Here is a 21120-nt window from a genome sequence, read left to right as displayed (position 1 = left end):
GTGTTAAACTCCCTGGTTTGCAGCAGCCTGTGACTGACAAGAAGGGCTCTCCAAGAGCAATTTCCTGTGCTGTTGCTGTCTTCTGCCTGGACCCTTGGTGAAGGGTGTGTTTTGTGTGTTTTGTATAGGGAATCCCTGTGGAGTTTTTGTTGAGCTTTAGGTCAAAATCCTCTGAATTTAACTTTAAATTGGGGAGCTGTTAGATGCCATATTTGTTCCGGTATCTATAAACCAGTACTACAATACTGGCCAGCTTCCATTAATGTACATGAAAAAAAAATAATAAAGGAACTGCCCTCTTACATCGTTTTGGATTAGAGTAAGGTGAGAAAGTGAAATATCAAATTGGAGAAAAGTATGCTAAAAGAGATAAGTCTGAGTAGTTACAGGAGAATTTTAGTGGCATTTTAACTCACATTTTCTCAGACCTCTGCTTCAAAGCCCAATGTAGTTTTCTTCTCCTTTCATTCCCCCCCAGATAGACAGACTGCCCTGATCATCAGCCAGGTTGATGGTCAACTTCAAAGTATTAGTAGTAGAAAAAAATCCAACAAACAGAGGTCTTGTCTATTGCTCTAAAACCTATGATTTACAAATCATAGGATTTGTAAGTATTTACAAATTGTCTGAACTAATGGCATCTGAGAACTCTCAAAATTTCTGATGGGCCTTGAGGTTTACAAGCAAGTCAAGGAAACTACAAAGCAGACTGAGGCAAAACAAATAAATCCTTACATTCTGCTGATGAATAGTGTGCCACAAACCACCTGTGGAAAAAGCTGGTAGAACCTCATGCTCTCATAACATAAATTAGTTTAGCAAGTTGTTCTAGTTCAGTCAAGAACTGATGAGGGAAGTTAGGTCAGACAAGCTAACTGCAATTGTTTCTCTGAGCTTTAAAGACAGTTGATTTCTAGGGGCTTTACATGTTCTGCTTCATTTTCCTCAAAAATTCCCCTTCCACTTCACTGTGATGTAATCCAATTTCTTCCATGTACCTGACCCAGAAGGAGCTGCATTTTCAGCATGTCCTCTATACAGTGGGGTCACACAAGTTGAAACCCATCCCAGAAGTAGCAGGCTTGTTGGGGGATTTTCAAACTATTTCCCAAAATAAGGTAAAACCACAGATTGGAGGACAAATAATGCAGCCATATTTGATTAGTTTCAGTTAATGTATGGATAAGCACAGCAAAAATAGTTAATAGTTAAAAAGCAGAAGAATTCAGATAGTGAATACTCCTACAAAGAAGTATATTCATACAATGTCAAGGGAAGAATGTATATACATTTAAATGGAAATAGACTATGCTCTTAATGACACTGGAGTGAGTGGGGAGTGATGTTCCCTACCCAGCTGGTGTTACTCTGGGTTTTTCCTGGTACCGCCAAAGGCAGAATCAGGCTCATTTGTTTGGTATTTAGCAACACACTTCTGAGGAGCATGAGTTGGAGAATAACTATGCCTTGCTGCTTTAGAAGCACCGGGCATCACAGAGTTACTTCTCCAGAGTTGCTCCAGGAAACACCTACAGTCATTGTCAGAACCAAGTAAATCAACCAGCAGCTCACCTGACTGGGAAAGGGGGACTGCAGCCAGCGAGCACGCACGGCAAAAGCTGCCATCCTGTCCCACAGCACAGCTCTTCTTTAAGAGCCTAGGGCCACCCTAATGTACAGCAGTCCTCCAAATTGGCAGAATAAAGGAATAAGCAGCAACTTGTCAAGCGTGGGGTGGAGTGGGGAGGCTTTTTAGCAGAAGAGGAAATGGAGCCAGGAGACTCTGCATGCAGGTCTCAGCTTTTGCAGAGACGCAGCTTGGGGAACATCCTCCAGGAGGTATTTTCTACCTGACAAGAGCTTCGGCTACTAAGAAGCACCCCAAGGGGCAGGGCAGCTTTCCCCAAACACTTGAAAATGAGCTATTTTCTTCAGGGAACACACCTCTTACACTTGGCAAGGAGGAGAATTTCACTTGCCGTTTATCAGGGCGACTACGCAAAGCACGGCCTGTTTCCAGGCCTCACAGAGACACTTCTGTACCACCAAGGCCTGGGCGTGCTCACGGCTGCCACCCTGTGCAAAGCGTTTTCCTTCCTCCCTGACTTCACCCCAGGTGCTGCCCCATGCCCCGCCTGCCTTGGGGCCCTGCCCAGACCCTGGCAGGGGCTCCCCGGGGCCCACCGGCGCTCGGGAGACGCGGCGGCTCCCCAGACCTCCGCGGCGGGCGGCTCGGGGGCGCCGAGCACGGCGGTGAGGAGAAGCCACCTCGGGGCTCCTGCCCACAACCAAGATGGCGGCGCGGGGAGCGTGCCAGCACGAAGCCGCTCTACCCTCCCGCGCTCGCCTCTATGACTGGCGGCGGGCGCGGCCACGTGACGCTTTCAACCGGGCCGCGCGGGACCTGCGCCGGGAGGGAGCGAGGCCGCGGCGGGGGCGCGCGGGCGATCAGGTGACCCTTGCCCTCACCCTACCACCGCTGCCGGCCGCGGCGGCGTGCGCCCGTCCCCTCCCTCGGCGGGGCCCGGGTCGAAGGTGACCCCGGGCGGAGGGGCGGCGGGACGGGACCCGGGGAGCCCCTGCCAGGGTCTGGGCCCGCCTCCGGGGCGCCGCTGCCGGCGGACTGCGAGGAGCCAGCCCGCAGCCCCCTGGCACCGCCGCGGCCGGTGTCCCCGCGGGGTGCCTCGGGGAACGCGGGAGACCGAGAAATGCGGGTGTTCGGCTTAATGCCGGGGTCCGCGACGCGGCCGGTGCGGGGAGCCGGCCGCTGCCCGGGGAGAGGGGCCGGGCGGCGGGGGCGTCCGCAGGCCGAGGGCTGGGCACTGCAACGGCGCAGCCGGCCGCGGCGGGAGGAGAGGCGGTTCGCCGGTAGCGCGGGAATGGAGCCGCAGGGAGGAGTAAGGGGCGCAGAACGGGCACAGCGTTGGGGTGCGGCTCGGGCCGCTCACGGTCTGTTTTGGGCGCCCTGTTGCCAAATTCTGTCAAGCTTCCCCTGAGATAATTCTTGTCTCCTAGTGAGGGGGAAGAGACACGGCGAAAATAAATAACACCCCACAGTTGCTCAGCCAATAGTTAGGTGTGATATTACAGCTCAAGACAAACACCAGCCACTGACCCAGCGTGGGACTCGGTGGTGCCTTGGCCGTGGCGATGTGCCAGAAGCACACAGAAGCAGCAGCAGGGAAACCCCACGCTAGCTTTCTGGTGTGTCTCATTAAAGCCACCAGAAACAAGTTCTGCTTCACAGAGGCAATGAGGCCACCAGTGCATTTGGAATATGTCAGTGATGTTCAGAGGCCTTGCTACAGAAATTGTAAATGTTGAAAAATCCTACAGGGGCAGTGAATTTGAAGGCTGACAAGTATGCTATTCTCACATCCAAGTTAGCTTTTCACATAGTACTTTTTATTCCGAAGGGTAAAGCTGTACTCTTTGTAGTAGGGGAAACAGTCACAAGTGACATAAAGCATAAAGACACCAATATACAGAGAGTGATTCTGTTGTGGTTCCACTCTAGCTAATTCAGCTTTCCTTTCCCATAAAGGACTCCTCATTCATGGCTTGGGCCAAGCAGCCGTAGGGTGGACCATCAACCGTTCTGCAGGCACTGACGTGACTTTGTAAACACCAGCTGTAAGTCAAGGTCCTTGCACGGACAACACTTCTGCTCAGGTAAGGGCCCCGAGTCAGCAGAGCACCACCCAAGTGCAGCTGTCCAGCATAGATCTGGGGGGCAGGGAAGAGTCTGGCTGCTGGTATTACTATCTTCTATTACTGTAATTTAGTGGGACTAAGTTATTAACAGAAGCCTTATTTTAATGTGAGAGCATTAAGCAGTTAATTGTGTTAACGTGCACAATGACCTCAGCTTGCTTTCCCATAGCAACCACACCGTGAAAGTCCTTTCAGGGACTTCTTTAGCAGCAAAACAAAAAATGGGAGCACTGAAATTATGTCTGTAAGGTGTTAGTCAGTCTGGAAAGTTTTCTTTCAAGCCAGCAAATTTTCAGGAGGTGTAGTTCAGTGGAGTATAGCCACAGCTTGCTCTCTGTCCTGCAGATCTGGCTTTTGAGACATTTCCTCTGAGGCTGTATGTCACAGGCTACACTGAGAGCTCCTTATATCCCAGGGATACGCACTTCTCCAAGCACAGGCACACACGCACACAGAGCTGCATGAGACGTGCTCTGTGCTTTCTCATAACAAGTTTTCAGAGAGAGCACAGTGAACCATCCATGTCCCATTACTTACTAATGAATTACTGAAACTTGAGCTGAAGAAACCTTCTCAAGGTGTTTTAATCAATCCCTCAGCTAGGTCAGATTCACTAGAGAAACTTTCTCTAACCTGTTCTGAGAAACATCACCCATCTCCTTCCATTTGCAGAAACCTCAAGTCATTGGTAGGCAAATTTATGATCTCATAAAAGTTGATATACATCTGAATGGCAGTTCCTCTTACCTCAGAAACATTTTCCTACATTGCTCTCCAGTCTGTCTTGTTAATATAAAGTCCAAGGCACAATCAATCATTCCCGTCCCATCACATTGACCATTTGAGAATGATTACTGAAATTTGAGTTGAAAGAGCCTCCGGAAATGATCTAGCTGTATGCAAACATTTCAGATTTTCACCATTTTGTTTTTAAGGAAGGCAGATTCATATGAATTGTACAAAAAGAAGCCAAATTTTCTTAAATATAGCATAAGTAGATATTTCAGATGCCACAAGGATAATGGTATTTTTAGAGGGTTATTATTTCTGCAGCTGTTTTACAAAAAAAAAAAAAAAACAACAAATTAGACAATGACATGTTAGGAAGGAAAATGCAAGGGTGATGGAGATTACAAGGTTCTCAGGACAGACAGTAGGGTGGCAAGCTGTTGAGCTGCTGGCCAAAGTATCTAGTACAGAAAATGAATGATTTTCACATTCACATTTTGAGAACTGATACCACTTTGCCTGAGGTGAGGAAATACGTATGCCATGCAATATTATGCGAATCAAGTAGACACTCCTGATATTTCAAACCAAGCCTGTCTTAATGAGATTCCATACAGTGCTCTGCTGCTCACTCTTTAATAATAAACCCCAGTGTTTAAAGACTGTCTGAAAAGTGTCAGGAATTTCCAAGGGTTGAAGGTCTTTTGTTCTCACAGTGCAAAACTGTGAGGCTGTAGCTGAGGGCAGAGCAATAGCAATACCATTTCTTGACCATATGTTTTAAAAAAGAGATTCTGTGCAACTTGTTAAGCAGAGCTCACATTATAATGAAAGAGATGTAGAAGGACTTTCATAGATATGTTTGAACTGGCTGACAACTACCGAAGTGCTCTTAAAATCCACGTTGCCTTTATGGCTGGAAGTTTAAAACGATGCTAACACCTTTTCAGTAAAATTGAGCTCTCAGGAGAGTGATTTCTCCTGCCTTTGGGTTTTAGATCGTTCTGTGCATTATAAATCACTCCTCCACAAACCTGCAGATAGGATAAGTCCTTCTAGTAAATCTCCCCCTTAACTATTGCAGGTCACCACTAGAAAAAATGTGGCATTTGAAGGTAAGATGCATAAGGTGTTTTGGTGTCCTGGGTTACATAATTTTAAACTTTGCTGTTTGGGGAGGAATATGCAGCAACATCAGTTTATTCCTTGAAGAATCCATTTTATAATGTTTGTACATAGGTTTTTAATCAGCTCCCTCTATTTCAAGAAAATACCCACCAAATCTGAAAAGCTAGAGGACCTTCAAGACTTGTCTTCCACAAGCCTCATTTGGCTAAGACCGTTGTGTACTACAGATCTCCCAGATGTTAAGTTTTGTGAGGACTATTTACTGGGGAATAAAATCTCTCCCCCATGGCAATAAATGACCAAATGCAAGTGCATTTGTCTCTTGGTGCCTCTGGTTTTATAGGAGCAGAGATGGGTTCTTCAGGTGAAAGGGCAATGGCTGACCTTTGAAGAAATACTTGATCACCTAGCTCTTTTCTATCCTTCAGTGTAAGACTGTGCTTTTGTCATTTAAAGGGTTTCCTTTCTTCAAAGATAGGGTAAAGGTGGCAGCTTGCCTTCTCTGGATGTAAACCTTAAATCCCGGTGTGCTGGTGGGTGGATTTGTCTGAGATGCCAGAGAGAATTTGTACCCAATGGTTAAAACCTGCTGCCTTCTTTCCTCTCATAGACACAAGGAAATAGCTTTTGTTCAGATACGGCATGGTAACTCCACAGGAAAACACCTGAGTATTTTCAAACACTTCACACCAGTGTTTCTTGGTGGTTGTCAGAGGTTGGGGAATGGATTCAAGACCAGTTAGCGACTGGCTGTAGCTGCAATACTCCTGTTGCTGAATTATCTTTTTTCTGTGTTTCTCTTGTCCCAGTCTGACACTTGCCTGAAAGTGCCTTTGATTAAGGAGATGAGTGACTTTGCCTGTTCTATTGATCAGAATAAATTACCAACAGCTAATTTATGGACCTCACAAAAGTGCCTTTGACATGGTGAATTGTGCTCTGTTGTTCAGGTAATTGGGTTGTCAGGAAATGTTATTGGTTACTATACAGTTATCTCTTAGAGAATTTTGGCCTGTTTCATGGAAACGGACAAAATCTTTTAGACTTCCAGTTCCCAGGATGTCATGAATACAGAGCAAGAAGGAAATAAGCATTCTTCTTGTTAGTAGTGAGTGTAGTAAGAACATTCGGACTGCTCTATGTTGATATCCCATTGCTGATTTCTGTAAAAAATAAAATTACCTTTCTTGTACTTGCAAGTTCAGGGGGCTTGCTAGTTGCCAGCATTTGCAGATTCAGCTTAAAATGGGGGGAAAACATGCTGCTTAGGACAGTATTCTTGCCGGTAGAGATTCAGAATCTTATAATTGGCTTTTTGATGTCTGAGAAGGATAGAACAAAGGTCACCTTTTTTTCTGGGTATGTTGCAAAGATGACAAAGATAAACTTGGTTCTGTCACACCACTGGAGAACACACAAAACACACAGAAACAACAAATGGGCAGCAGGAAGGTATTTTTACACATGGTTGTTCTAGCAGCCAGCTTCCACGCTTGCAGGCCATGACATCTGCAAAAGTGAGAAAAATGCAAACAAAGGATCCTTGTGAGGCTGAAAAATAAAAGCAGCTCAGGAGCTCACTTTGGGTGTTTGCGTCAAGAGCTCCTACCTGAAAAAGTTTGGACTCTTCTTTTCCTCTAATTCTGTGAAATGGGATTTTTCTAATTGAGATTACAGGAAGCAAAGAAATTTTTTACCTTAAGACAGAAACAGCAAACAAATAATCCTTTCCGATGATGCCTTCCTCTGTCTGTTTCTGCATGTGCTGTGTTTGAATACATGTATGTTGGTCATATAGTGGTATGGCATTTTTAACTCATTGTTCATTTTCCCCAAGTGAGAGACACTTGTAAAGGTTTGTTTTCTTTTTTAGTTACTGGCTCCAGATCAGTGGTAGCTGCAGGAAAGTGTAGGTGATTATATGGCTTTTGTGTTTAACTTTGAACACATTGATTTCTATATGAGTATGTCTCACTGTTCATGTCCTGCTGCTGTGAGGTTCTTTCCATATTTGTCTCCCTACTGCCCCAAGGGAATGGCACTAACACAGGGATTCAGTAAGAGATGGTCCTTCAGGTAGCAAAAGCTGTGTTTGTTCAAATCCCTGAAGAGCAGAAGAGCGCAGAGTGGGAATATTTGGTGGGGAATCACTGCAGGGAGATGCAATGTGGGATGCCATGTACCCAGCAGGGCACTTTTGCATAAGCCTGTGTCACAGCTTTCTCCCTCAATATTGAGAGTCAAATCCCTAGAGCCTCAGAGGTGACATAGGTCCCTAGAGCCTATAGAGTGACCACAGCCAGAGGCAGGTCTGACTGACTTGGGTGTGCTCCTCTGGCCAGCCACGGAGGAGTGCATATGTGTTCTTGGCACCTGCAGGGGTGGCCAAACACAGCGCAGAGCATGGATGGGCCTCGAGGCCGCAGATGGACCTACCAACAGGCTGCTGGGCTTTGGTTCTCTCCAGGTCCTGCAAGAGCAGTGCTGCGTGCTGTGAGGTGGTTTTGTTTATATCCTGCTAGCTCTGAAAGTCTCATCTCGGGAAATACCAAACCTTTTGGGGAACAGAGGAATTGTCTCTCAACAACCCGCGCAGCTGCTCTGTGAGTTCTGTGTCAGACAGACCTGGTCAGGTCCTGGTGTGGTTGGAATGAGGGAGCTGCACTGGTGGGAGCATGATGACCTTTGGAAGCTCTCTGGCCAATGACCACATCGGTTTCTCTATACACAGGTCTAGTTTCCTTCCTTGGATCAGCTCTGTGCTTACACCAGGAGTTTGTCCACCCAGCAGCTTTGTAGACCCCAGGGGGAAGGAATGGTTAAGGAACGGCTTTTCTCCACCCAATTCAGTCCAGGACCAGTACTGACAGCTGAGGGAGGGCTATGGGCAGCCTCCCTCTGCCATTGCTTCTGTAGGAGCTCTGTGATTCTTAGAACTCCCCTGAGTTTTGGGTTATCAAGCGCCCCTTGTTGCAGCTGCATCAACTGCAGAATGGCTCATTTACCGAGCACAACAACGGGCTCCTGTTTGGGCAGGATTCCACTGGCAGTCTGTGCCTGACCTGAAGACCTTTGATATTTTGGCTGGCAGACTAGTTGTCTGTGCCCTGCTTGGTATTTCCCTGTAAAATACGCTCTAGGTTGTCTGTTCTTTAGGAGACATTACCCTTCCTCCCACTCGCTCCTGAGTCCAAGCATCACTGCAAACGCTCTTAGCTGGAAGGTCCACCCCTTTCTGCACTGAGCATGCAGACCCACTATCCACTGCTTCCTCGCCAGACAGCAGAGCATTCCAGCTCAGAAGGTGTCTCTCAGGTCCTGCAGTTGGACACATCTGCATTTCCAGTGTTGCTTCCTGGAAGGGACATTTTAAATGTACAGTACAGCTGCATACTGCCAGTATCAACACGAGCGGGAGAGGCCTAGGATAATGGGCTGCTTTGGGCTGGTAGTTCCAGTGGATCCTCATACTGCTGCTTTTTGTGGATATCTGTGCCTACTGTTACCCAGGGATGACAAGACATACTGGAGGAGTTTGAATTGTTCTGATGGGAAGAGCACACTTGCCTATACCATGCCTACCTTTTGATCTTGTTGACATTTTGATCTACTTCTTGTCCTTGAAATTACATTTTTCCTCCTCTTTTTTAGAGAAAAAGGTTTAGAGAGACATGGAGCTTGAAAGAATCATTCGAGACACACTGACACGCTTCATCCAGTCCCACATCCCTGCAGCAGACCTCAGGTATGTTGAGATAGGAAGATCCAGTATCATTGTTCTAGCTTGAACTCTGCATTAATTGTCCCTCTACACATTATACTGAACTCTGTAGCTTTCCTGTGCTTCGTGTTGCTTTTCCTTAAGTCAGATCCAGGATGCAGGTAATTTACACAGGCTCTGATGGGAATGCTTCAAAAACTATTGTTTAGCATTGCAATCTAACAATGTCATTTCTTTGACAGCCAAGATGATTAATTTCCTGTCCAGTAATACACGTTAGAATATGGGATTCCCTTCATTCCACAGTGCTCCCAAAGGGCTTTCTGAGCCACGTAATGCTATGTCAGGGCTCTCCCTTTTATGAACTCTGCCTTGAGGCTGGAACACAGTGGCTGGTTTTGCAGCCAGTGGCAGCAGTGACACAAGTGTGGAAAGCAGCAAGCAGAGAACACTGCATCCCATAGAAATTGCAGCTTGACAGAATATGATGCCCTCACCTGAAATACCAACCAGCATAGAAAAGTCAGGGTTTGAGCACTTGGAATATTTTGATCAGCTGAGCTGAAGCACCTACAGGGGCACAGCCTTTGGGCACACACTGGGGCTTTCATTCAGTGCTGGCCAGGAAGCAGGAAGGCATGCAGTTATTTTATCTGTAAATACTTCCCACTCAACCACTGACCACCTGCTACCTGGCTTTACTGGTGGGATCTGCCCATAAGATACAGTCCACATAGGTCCTTCTGCTCTTCTAGTGGAAAGACACAAGGTTAGGGGGAAAGAGGGTGGAGAGAAAGAGAGAGAAAAATGGGCCTGTTGACCCTACTGCCATGTCCTATGTTCTCTCTGTCTCCAGTGGGATGGATGATGTTTTCTTCTCTTACATCACTGGTGTCCTGGAAGAGCTGGGCTCACCAGAGTCCTCTGAGGAGACTTTTGACATGGACACCTTTGTGGAAATGATGGAGGCGTATATCCCTGGTTTTGCAGAAATCCACAGGTATGTGAATGTTACTGCTTTGTATGTGCATGTCATGCACTGGGGGCCTGGATCAAAGCCCCTCAGTACCATAAATAAATTATTTTGTTATACCCAGTTGAAGATGTATTAGTACCAGACATGTGTCATTATGATTAAGTCAGTCAGTTTGAATACACAGATGCTAATCCCAGTGTAGTTTGCAAAGAGGTCCTTGGCCATCTGAAATACCAGTTTATTTTACTGGGCTTCCCATCAAGCATTCTCTTTCTATAGAGAGGCAGCCAAGTAGGACAGGCTACTGGTTTTATTCCTCACACTAATTATACAGCTTCTGTCTTGCAGTGGGGATGTTTGTGAAATGATGTTCTCCCTCTCAGAAAGGCTTGGTGAGGCTCGCAACAAAGGTGAGTTAGACAATTTCAGCACAAGAGGGTATATTCTTCACATTTTCAGTCTTAGTGTTTGGAGTTAAGCAATACCACAGGATAAAATACAATCTTGTTTGCCTCAGGATCTCATAAGGTAGCCTGAATTGATTGACTATTTTTTTTTAATGTTCAGTTGGGTTTTTGATATCAACACATGGGAGGTTTGAGTCATATGGAATACTGTCCAAGACATACTGGGGTGGAAAACACTTGATCAGATCTCCAAACACCTCTGTTGAGATCAGATCCAAAGTAATAAGGAAGAAATAGCATATACAGGGCTGCTTGTTGAAATTCTACTGTAGATGAATTCTGAAAGTGAGGATTTCTGCCTGCCTCTTGATAGCCATCTCCCTAAGTGACACTACCACTGGGCAGCCCATGTCAGGCGCATCATCAAATAGAGAATCCACCTGATTATGTGTATCACCTCTAGACTTTGAGCATCCTCAAAGCTCACTTCGCATTCACCCATGAACCCTGGCACAGATGCAAAATCAGCAGCAAGTGCTCTGGCCTCCACTGTGCAGGACTGGAGAAGACTACACTATCCCAATGGCCCTTTCTAACCTCAATATTCACAGATCAGCAGGTCTGCTGTATTAATCAGCCCCAAAGGTATTTCCCACTAAAGGACAGACAGGTGAAGTGCCTGGGTATTAAACTTTTCAGGACACACCAGTCTGGGTTTTGCTTATCTAGCAACATCACTGGTGTCTTGCCAGAAGGCTACAGAGTCTAGAACAGACAGTCCTTTCTTATCTTACTTGCTGCTTTCTTGACCTTGACAAAATCTACTGCTCTGCTTTGGTCCCCTGCATCCTATGCTTTGAGGATCCTGATGTAGCCAGAATGTGGAAGAACAGCACCATGCCAGTTTTAGAGAGGACAGAACAGAGGTGAAATGATACTACTTACAGTGACACAAAAAGAGCCTGTAAAGAGAGATGCATCAGAGTAACTTGAGCACAGGATGTGCTGGCTCACATACAGCCTGGGGACTACCAGAGTGTATTCCCATATTTAAAATCAAAACCACACCTTAGTTCAAAGTTAGAGCAAACACCAGGGAATTCTTAGAAATGTAACAAAAATACTGTAAGTATCCACAGTCTAAGTGCTAAAGGGCCGAGAATTGACAGGTAGAATTGAATACACAAGCAGCCCACGCAGTAAGGCCTGGAAATGCAGCACTTGGGCACTCCAGCGTGCACTAGCACTGCTTTCCTGCAGGTCAGTGTAAGGAGAGCTGCTGCTGTCCCCACTGAGGGCAGGAGGAACAGTAGTGCTTCCCAGTCTTGTCACTTAAGAAGGGATTTGCTTTGGCACACAATGCGCTAGCAATCTGGTGCCAACAGAAAACACAGAGCTCTACCTTTAGTGGGACTGTTCCTCAGGAGATATCACTATGTCTTTAAGAAAAACCTAGCCAAAAGACTGTGGGAAGTGGGAGTGAAGCACCCTCTGAAGACCTGACCAAGGGCCAGGAGCCTGGAGCTGGAGCCTGCAACGGGGAAAGGCTGTGCACTCCAACAGACGGAGCCGGGGCCCAGGTATGAGCACCCCGCAGAAGAGCAGGAGCACTGGGGACAGTCACCCAGCACTAGGCTACCAGCATCACCTGAGGGCATTTTCTGGCTCTGGAAGGAAGCACAGCATAGGCTGTGACACAGCATCACTGGCATCTGTGATCTTCTCCATTGTATGGCCTGAGCAAGAATCTGTCAGTAAGTGGAAAAAGAAAATTATGTGCTGACAGAAGAGTATGAGCCATCACTCTGGCTCATCCTTTCCAGCCACAGGATGAGCCAGAGCGATGGTTGAGAGCCTGTCCCAGCGCCCTCAGAGATCCCACAGCAGCACTGTGGGGACACCTCTGCGGCACTAGCCAGGCTCCACCCCACTTCACCCTGTTCCCCTAACCTCCCTTCACAGTTTGAGCTGGATCACCATTTCTCCCCAGCTATCACGCAATATCTGCACAGGAAGCAGTCATGTCTGGGTGTAAGTCCTGAAGAAGCCTGTCCCACCCTCAGTGACCTTCCATGCTGTGCACTTACTGAGCTATACAGCACTGAGTCATTGACCCAGCAGTCCTGATCCTGCGGCACCATTCAGCATGACCCATGCTACAGGCATTGCAGCACCTGGCCGATCTCCCTTCCTTCCCCCACGCTCTGCTTGCTGTTTCTCCAGTACTGATCTCTTCCTGCTCTGCAGCGCAGTCATTCTGTGTCAACAGCCTTCTAGCAAATGGCGCTGCTGCGCTTCGTTCTGATGTAGCCGCAGGTCGCTGTTTAGCAGTCCCATCCCTTTCTGATAAAGCACACATAACTTCAGAAGGTGAGCAGGAGTTCAGGCATTCGCACCACGGTGTCCAGCTCCTAAGGAGACACATAGCACAGCCACACCGATGAACGAGTTCACAGCAGCCCTACTTTAAAGAAAGCTGAAATACAGGGGGAGGAGATGAAGGAAGAGTGATGCTTTGTCCTTGCAAAGATACAATCCCCTGTTAGCTTCAGGAATGGGATTTAGTCACTCTTGTAAGGAGAGAGAGAGCTCTCAGCTAAGGGCAAGCTGCATTTCCTGACAGTGCAAAACCAGAGAGGCCCTTTTCAATAGCCCTCTCCTCGCTGTATCCCCAACTTACCTCTTGTCTCTTGCTCCAACTAGGAAGGCGATGACCTGAAGGATGGGGTGGAGCTGCTACTGGAGATGTTCCCGGCCTGTACCATGAGCCAGGCAGAGAAAGCACTTGCCATGGCCTTGGGGAACTTGGAGGAGGCAGTGCAGTTAATTGTGGAGGAGAAGGTGGAAATTGGTCCAGCAGGTGTGAGTGTGAAGGTACCGCATTCTGAGCTGGGTGCCAGCAGGCCAAGGAGCAGGGCAGAGCTCAGGGACATACAAATGTCCCAGCTGTCTGCTGCAAGCAGAGGCTTTGGCCGCAGGAACTTTCCACACAGTGAGCCAGGAGGATCACCCAGAACAACAGCCCCTCTCCCTCCCTTGACTCTCTGACTACAGGCTGTGCCCCCAGCAGAGCTGTGGCTGGCACCCCCCTTCCCACAGGGGCTGGAGTGCTCCGCCAGCAGCTGGGGTCACCAAGCTAGTAGGGGGGTAGCTGTACACCCCACATGTTCTGCTACTCACACACCTGCCTTGTCTCCTCCCAGGAACTGGCACGGCCCCGCAGAGCACCCAACCACGAGGAACTAAAACAGGTTATCCTACAGAAGTAAGTACCCAGCAGCAAAGAACCCCTTATTCTGAAACTGCCACTTCATTTGTTGCGGGCAATGTGGTCTATAAAGAACTATAAAGTACAATGCTTAGTAAGGATGCTGTGAAGCTGATTTGGGTGTAGCTGAACACATCTAAGCACAAATACAATAATCAGGTGGGAAAACAACACAGGCTTGGGTTTGTTTTAGAGCTCTGGCACAGAAACAGGTTACCTGCACCAGCTGGGTCACAGCGCCGGCTGCACGTGAAGTTTCAGCCTCCTGCAGACACAGTGTAAATCACAGTACTGTCAGCTGAGGTCCCGGTTAAAGGCACAAACATCGTGCTGCAGCTCAGGTAACAAACACATGGTGACTTGTAGAAGTACAGCAACTCATTCATACCTCCATCCTTGGAGACAGTCCAAACAAGGCTAAAGATATCTTTAAGAGACTGCCTGTACAGCAACACTGGGAAGATTAAATCTCAGTTGCTGAAGGTGTGAATTCAATGCATTTAAAGAAACCTCTCTAAACTGCCCCTATGGACTTCTTTGGGAATGAAAGTAGATTTAGATTGGTTTACCTTTATTCATTTCCAAAAGCATTTAATTCTCAATAGGAGAAGCCACACTGTGGTTTCATCAATCTGCTTTAAGATCTCAGCTTTCATGAGTATCTTCCTGTGGGCATGCAGATTCCACATGTCTATCCAGCCACATCTTTTCCACCACTTTACATCCTCCCCAGTGGCAGAATAAACAAGTCAGTGGGCTAGGGAACAATAAAGCAAGGCAGAATGGCATCCAGGTAGAATTAGCAATTGCTGTCCTTGCCTGTCTGCTGTGCAGACTTGTTTCAGGGTGACGTGTAAGGGAACAAAAAAGCACCAGCTGCTAGTTATGTTTCTGGGAGCTTCACTTTAATGACATTTTGGCAACATCCTGTACTTTAAACATCACTCAAGCACAGGTACAGAGAGCAGATCACCATAGCTGAAGATACACAGGAGCAACTATACTAACTACTGAGGGAGAAGTCATGGTCAGCTGCGCTGCCCACCTGCTAAACTAGCACCAAAGTCTCAAGAGTAGTAACTCAGCAGTACAGCAAGTAAATGCTTGGGCCCTGATGTTTCAGTCACATAGGGAGTGAGGTGATGCTTCTATGAAGTCGCTTCCAGCACAGACCTGTTTTGTAGTCAAGTAGTAGGTGGAGTGTGAAAGGAACACCATCTCTTCAGGGCAGAAGCAGCCAGCTTGGTCCTGTAATCTCACCTTGGCTGCTATCACTTGGGCTGAGAAGGAGCAAAGCTGCCCCGAAGGCAGAGCACACCAGACCTCAGCACCTCTCTCAGTTCTGCAGGGCCTACTGGCATCCTCAGCCTGAGTTCTCAATTCCCTTCACATACAGCCAAGGATGCTACTTCAGGAGAATCCTGCTGGGTTCTCACCAGAAGGATGACACACCTCTTGCCCATTTCATCCGGAGGGGAACGTTAAGTGCTCCTAGCTGCAATCTAGGCAAGTAGGACACATTGCACAGCCACAAACCAGCCACAGGAGAAAGGACATAGGCTGTGAATAGCCCCAGGCATGTTACAGGGTTCACTAAGTGCTTCTTGTCTTTCAGATACATGATGGTGGATAGTGCAGACGATCAGAAAACACATCGGCCAGCTCCACCCAAAGAGGTAAGAGCAGCAGTCCCAGCTCACCAGCAGTTGGAATGTCCTTTGGCTAAAAAAATCAGGCTGCGAGTCCAAAAAGCAATGGGGCAGGCCAAAGGCAGAAACACTCATAGAGCCCGCTAGTCAGCAAAAAGGGGAGATCAGCTTAGCTAAGGTGCTGCAGGGTCTGTCAGTTCCTACCATTCCTGACTAGCCTGGCTCCTGCTTCCCCCCATCAGGCAGCTTCCTTCCCAGTTTTGGCCAAGATTCCCAACACAAAGGATGGGTAGAGCAGCTCATCCCAGTCTTCCTGCACCCACCCCGCCAGAGCACAGCTCTGCTGCTGCTTGTTGCTTCCTCTTCCCTAGCAGTGTGGCTGTCTATTCACTTGGTGTTGATGTCTTTCCAGGCTCCCAAGAAGTTGATCCGCTATATCGATAACCAGGTGGTGAGTACAAAGGGAGAGAGGTACAAAGACATTAAGAAACCTGAGAGCGAGGAGATGAAGAGAACCTACATCAGCCTCAAACCAGCCAGAAAGTACAAGTTCCATTGACATCCAGGTCCTCCTGCTCTTCAGCCTCCAGCTCACCGGCCAGGCATGGCAGGACAGACATGTGGCACTAAGGATGAGGGGACTCCTCCACCTGCCACTAACTGGAACTAACCTGGGAGCCAGGACACTGCTTTCAGCTTCCTCAACTAACCCAGTTGACAAGGAGAAGACTTCTCTCCTTGTGTAGCTGTCCCTCTGCCCCCAGGGGCACACTGCAGTGGCTCTTCAGGGCCTGGGCATTCTCTGCTATTCCTTGCATGGGACATTTTTAGATCCAAGATGTGGCTTGTGCTTTTTGCAGCAAGCTTTTTACAAGTCTGTGTGCACTGTTGCTTTAAACTGAGTGCCAGTGTTAATAAAGATGATGTGAGTTGGTGTGTAGTTGAGCCAGAGTGTGCACATGCTTTAGAGACACTGCCTCCAATCCCTCCTGGGGCCAAAGATAGGAGCAGGATCATCCTCTCTTCCCCTAATTACTTACTTCATCACATTCACCACAAGATGTGGCTGCTGTTTGGTTAACCACCTAGTGGATACAAGGGCTGAGGCTGAACTCCGCACCAGAGCTAGGCTCTCCCTGCCAACACAACCTGCAGCACTCCGTAAACACCAGCCGACAGCATGGCCAGGGGTCCTCCCATTTCTCACCACTGCTGAGTGCCAAAGCTCCTGCTACACAACACAGAGCAGGATATAGTAGCAGGCCTGGGCGCTACTGAAATGTTAAGTCAAAAGCTGGAAGAAACAAATGGCAATAACCAACTGCTTTCGGTGACAGCACAGCTAGGTTTGGTGTTTTTCTGTCAGTGAAACTGCAGTTAGGAGCATGTTCCCGCTGAAAAGAACTCCCATCTTGCACCAGCCTAAACCAGTGCCTTGGGCCTGGACAGACACTGCCTGTGCTGGGGCCATGCCAGCCCTTTGGTGCGAGGCTGGCCAGTGGCTGTGGGCTGGAGCTGGGCTCACTCTGCCCTCCTCCCAGAGCCCAGAGGGGCCTGCCCTCTCCCAAGAGGAGGGCTGGCAGCTTTTTTTTTCTGCTCCAGCTGGCCTGTTTTGTTCCACAGCTCTGTTGGCATGCCCTGCACACCCACCCCAGGGGACAGTCCCCATCAAACACTCTCCTGCTCTCTGGACAGCTGCTGCTTAGAGATTTAAAATACAACAAATAACAAATCCTAGCTATTAGCTGGCCTGGCCAAGGCCTGTTCAGCACCATGGTGTTCCTGCAAGTCACTCGCTCTCTCCACACCACTGCAGAGGGAGTTACTTTCCCCGAGGCACCAACAAAACCCACTCACGAACACCCAGTGGCTGCTAAACAGCCCCAGAGGAAAGAGTGAGCCCCACTCAGGCCAGCCTCGCCAACAGGACCGACCCCTCCCTCTGCACGTCTCCACAGCAGCCAGTTCCGGCATCCTCCTGGGATCCCAGTGTTGCGTCAGTCCCCCCCTCCCCGACAACAGCAGTTCTAGATCTGGAGGTTGATGAAAGGGGCAAAGCCAACCACGTCCTGCAGGAGAACAAGAGCCCTCTGCAGTGGAGGCTCCACATCCAACTCCACCCCACGGCTTCGGAGGATGCTCAAGCTGGACTCGGCCACGTTGTGGCAATGCTTCACCTTCAGAGAGCGCAGCTTGGGACAGTACTCAGCCAGGACCCTGCCAAGAAAGAAACCACATGCAGGTTGCAAGCCTGGACTCCTAACTGCACCACTCATCCTCTTTTCTACTCTGAGCAGCCCAGCACTCACGACTGTGCCACACATGCACCATCCTTTGGGAGCAGCACCCTGGTGGCCTGAGAGAAACTCAAGGGACACGGTGAGATCCCAGACGTACCCTCCACAACATGCCCAGAAATTTGCTGCTAGTAGCACTCAGTGCCTCTCCTGAAGGGCCTGCTAGTGGCTTCTCCCCCAGACTGAGCTCTCATTGCTTTCACCATGAAGAAATCTGACTTTTCTCTCTGGTTCTCTTCCTCTCCCCATCCCAGACACCTGCCATCCCCACCCTGGCTCCCCTTTACATTGCTCAGTACCTGATGGAGTCATTCTTGACTCGCAGACATCCTGTGAGGTCCAGGTGCTCCAGCTCAGGGCAGCACTTGGCAATCTCCTCGACCGCCACGTCACCCACGTTGGCATTGACAGCCAGCGACACAGACTTGAGCCTGCTGCACTTCTGCACCAGGTAGCAGATGGCCTCGTCCTTCAGCTGGCGACAAGCCGTGAGGTCCACAGCCTCCAGCGCCTTGCAGTGGTCAGCCAGGCTGCGCAGGGACAGGCTGTCCACCCACTCGCAGTGAGCCAGGGAGAGCCGGCGCAGGTTGGGGCAGCTCAGCGAGATGGCCACCAGCGCGTGGCGGCTGAGCTGGGCACAGCCCTTCAGCTGGATCTGGTGCAGGTGGTGGTTCTGCCCAATGACCGGGAGCAGCTCACTGTCCGTCAGCCAGTCGGAGCAGTTCTGGAGCGCCAGCTGCTGCAGCACTTCGTTGTCCTTCAGCAGGTTAACAAAAGCAGCTCGAGGGATGGCAGGTCCGATCTGTGTGGGGAACCCAGGTAGAATAAGACATCCCCCTGGGTTTCAGATCAGCCAAATAATCTCAGCAAATACTCTCCCCCTGTGACAGTGGTGACCAAAGCCACCCCCTCTCCTCATCCCAGGGCAAACCCTGCTGTGAGGCTCTCCTATCCTCATGCCAGGGCTACTGCCACAAGCTAGAAGATGCTCTGGCTTCTCCTTCCCCCATCATCACTTCCACATTTATATACTCATGATGAAACACCACACCTCTGCTTTCCAAAAACTCTTTGCTAGACCACTCCATGTCCTCACAGAACAGCAGATACTCCTGACTTTCCAAGTCCCAGGCAGTGTCTCCCAGGGCCAGCACAGGCACTCCCTGAAGACCAGGCACAGAGTTATCTCCTGTCAGACCCACCCTATTGCACAACGTCCGTGAGGTCAGACAGGCCATGCCACTCTGGAGCCAGCTTGTGTTTCTGCCAGCCAGTGCCCCATAATGGCCTGGGTGGAGCTTCCAGGCTCACTCCTCCCAAGGCCTCTTGCTAAAGACACTGGCATTGCTAGGCCCTGAATCACCGCCTCTCCTCCCTGAGCCCATCTGTCCAGTCTGACACCCAAGCCATTAACCCAAGCTCCTGAGCAGCCTCCTTGCTGGGGGTTTCTTTTCCCCACAGAGTCAGATGTTCCCCTGTTAGCTCCCGAGCAGTAGGCCACCTGTGTGTCCCCCAGCCTCAGAGCCATCCAATACCTGGCTTGAGTCAAAGCAGCGCATGTTGGCCAGGTACAGCTGGATGAGAGACTGGAACGACTTGCTGACCCTCTGCAGGCTCAGGAGCTGCTGCAGTGGCAGATGACAGAGGATATGTGGAACCAAGATGTCTTCCCAGGGCAGGTCCAGGAGGCATCCCCTGGAGGGGGTCAAACTCATCATCAGATGCCAGGGAGCCAGGCTACGGTGGGAGCCAGGCTAGGTCACTTCACACCTACTGCCAGGTGCCTCTAGGAGGAACAGCCAGAAAGAAAGACTCAGCGACGTCTCCCACCGACAGGCCAGAGGGTAAATCCCCTTGGCTAGCCATCAGCAGGGCACACACCTGCCACCTGCGTCACCTCCTCCCCAGCCTGGGATGTTCACTGCTCAGGCATCCGAGTCCACCTGCCTGCACTGCCCTCCAGCAGAGCTCGGGTGAGGCTTTCCACCACATGCTTAAGGAGTCCCTGTCCCTCAGCAAAGCAGTAACTGCTGCAGCATTACCGCACCACCCGCACGGTAGCTGTGCCTAGCTTTCGTATCTAAGCATCACTCTACCCGGCAGCTAGCCCCCTGCATCCAGTGCCGGGCCACTCGGGCACCTTGCAAGGGGGAGAAGGCAAGCACCTGCTCCTTCCCGTGGGGAGCAGTAAGGCTGCTGGCTCCCCCCAGAGAGGTCTCCCTCCGAGGAGCGGGACTCAGCATCTCTGCCGAGATGAGGCCGCTGCGGAGACGGCGGCCTCGGGCGCCGAGGGGAAGGGCGGGCAGGAGCCGAGGAAGGTGCAGAGAGGTCCCGGCAGCCCCAAGCCCCCCAGGCCGCGGCTGGAGGCCGCAGTGAGTATCGGCCCCAGCAGAACCCGCAGCTGGGGGGGGGGGGGGGGCCTCGCCCACAGCTATTCCTCCTCCTCCTCCTCCTCCTCCTCCTCCTCCTCCTCCTCCTTCCCCGTCACCCCCCGGGGCCCCGCTTGGCCCCAGAGCCGCCGCCGGGCCCGGCTCCCGGGCTGCCCCGCCACCACAGCGAGGAGGCCGCGGGAGCCCCGCCGAGGCCTGCACGCCCCGCAGCGAGGCGGCAGCCCTGCCCCAGCCTCCCGCAGCCCGGTACCTGCCGCCCCGCCGGGGGTCCCCCGGCCGCTCCATACGGCTGCGCCTCTCCCCACCCCCGACGCCAGCGTCCAGGCGCGACGTCACGCCGGCGGGCGGAAGTGCGCGCGCCCCACCACCACGCCTCCGGCCACGCCCCCTTACCTCGCCCCGGCGGCAGCGCGCCGGTTACCGGGGCCCGGCCGCGAGGCGCCGGGAGCCCCCGGACAACGGGAGCCCTCGGGGCGGCGGGGAGTGCTCGGCCTTGCCAGGCCGGGGCACCGGGCGGAGGACAACGGTTCCGGCGCTGCGGGCGGGCCAGCGGGGCCCGGCGGTCATAGGTCCCCCTAGTGCCCCAGCAGCTGCCGCAGGCTGCTCCCAGCGGCGCGGCGCTCACGCCGGCCCCGGTACACCAGCTCCCCGTGCGCACCAGCTCCCCCGTGCACACCACCAGTCCCAGTTCCCCAGTTATCCCAGTTCCCCAGCGCACGCCGGTTCCCTAGTGCACACCAGTCGCCCCAGCTCCCCACGATCCCAGTTCCCAGCGCACACCGGTTGCTCCCGCCCCGCGGCTGCCCCGGTTCCCCGGCGCGCACCGGCTGCCCCAGTTCCC

At 50.7% G+C, this 21120-nt stretch overlaps 2 protein-coding genes and 2 long non-coding RNA genes across 8 annotated transcripts in view; 1 reads left to right on the top strand and 3 right to left on the bottom strand.

The window, feature by feature from the left end:
* Positions 1–1106, bottom strand: part of LOC141925909 (uncharacterized) — a 98010-nt gene extending 96904 nt beyond the window's left edge. Inside the window, exon 1 of the long non-coding RNA XR_012623992.1 lies at positions 999–1106. This is a non-coding gene — a long non-coding RNA (uncharacterized LOC141925909). The remainder of the gene's footprint in view (positions 1–998) is intronic.
* Positions 1107–2370: 1264 nt separating this feature from the next.
* CUEDC2 (CUE domain containing 2) lies at positions 2371–16151 on the top strand. Of its 3 annotated transcripts, XM_074830792.1 has the most exons (10): positions 2371–2452; positions 3545–3672; positions 9223–9316; positions 10149–10292; positions 10617–10678; positions 12122–12255; positions 13379–13549; positions 13879–13940; positions 15559–15619; positions 16005–16151. In XM_074830792.1, exons 3-10 carry the CDS (start codon positions 9243–9245, stop codon positions 16149–16151), a joined length of 855 nt encoding a protein of 284 aa, XP_074686893.1. In that variant the 5' UTR covers positions 2371–2452; positions 3545–3672; positions 9223–9242. The 3 variants fall into 3 exon arrangements, with proteins under 3 accessions (XP_074686893.1, XP_074686895.1, XP_074686894.1); XM_074830794.1 differs by lacking the exon at positions 13379–13549; XM_074830793.1 differs by lacking the exons at positions 2371–2452; positions 3545–3672 and adding an exon at positions 5450–6521.
* On the bottom strand, positions 12262–13442 carry LOC141925908 (uncharacterized). Its single transcript, XR_012623991.1, has 3 exons — positions 13356–13442; positions 12763–13086; positions 12262–12423 (listed from the first exon to the last, which is right to left on the bottom strand). It is a non-coding gene; the product is annotated as an uncharacterized LOC141925908 (long non-coding RNA).
* FBXL15 (F-box and leucine rich repeat protein 15) lies at positions 14821–20855 on the bottom strand. Of its 3 annotated transcripts, none has more exons than XM_074830791.1 (4): positions 20673–20855; positions 19425–19675; positions 18189–18691; positions 14821–17809 (listed from the first exon to the last, which is right to left on the bottom strand). In XM_074830791.1, exons 2-4 carry the CDS (start codon positions 19605–19607, stop codon positions 17620–17622), a joined length of 876 nt encoding a protein of 291 aa, XP_074686892.1. In that variant the 5' UTR covers positions 19608–19675; positions 20673–20855; the 3' UTR covers positions 14821–17619. The 3 variants fall into 3 exon arrangements, with proteins under 3 accessions (XP_074686892.1, XP_074686890.1, XP_074686891.1); XM_074830789.1 differs by lacking the exon at positions 20673–20855 and adding an exon at positions 20530–20614; XM_074830790.1 differs by lacking the exon at positions 20673–20855 and adding an exon at positions 19771–20273.
* Between the last annotated feature and the right edge of the window lie 265 nt (positions 20856–21120).

This window comes from Strix aluco, chromosome 7 (assembly GCF_031877795.1).
Source record: "Strix aluco isolate bStrAlu1 chromosome 7, bStrAlu1.hap1, whole genome shotgun sequence".
Lineage (NCBI taxonomy): Eukaryota > Metazoa > Chordata > Aves > Strigiformes > Strigidae > Strix > Strix aluco.
This window is presented reverse-complemented; position numbering and strand designations above follow the sequence as displayed.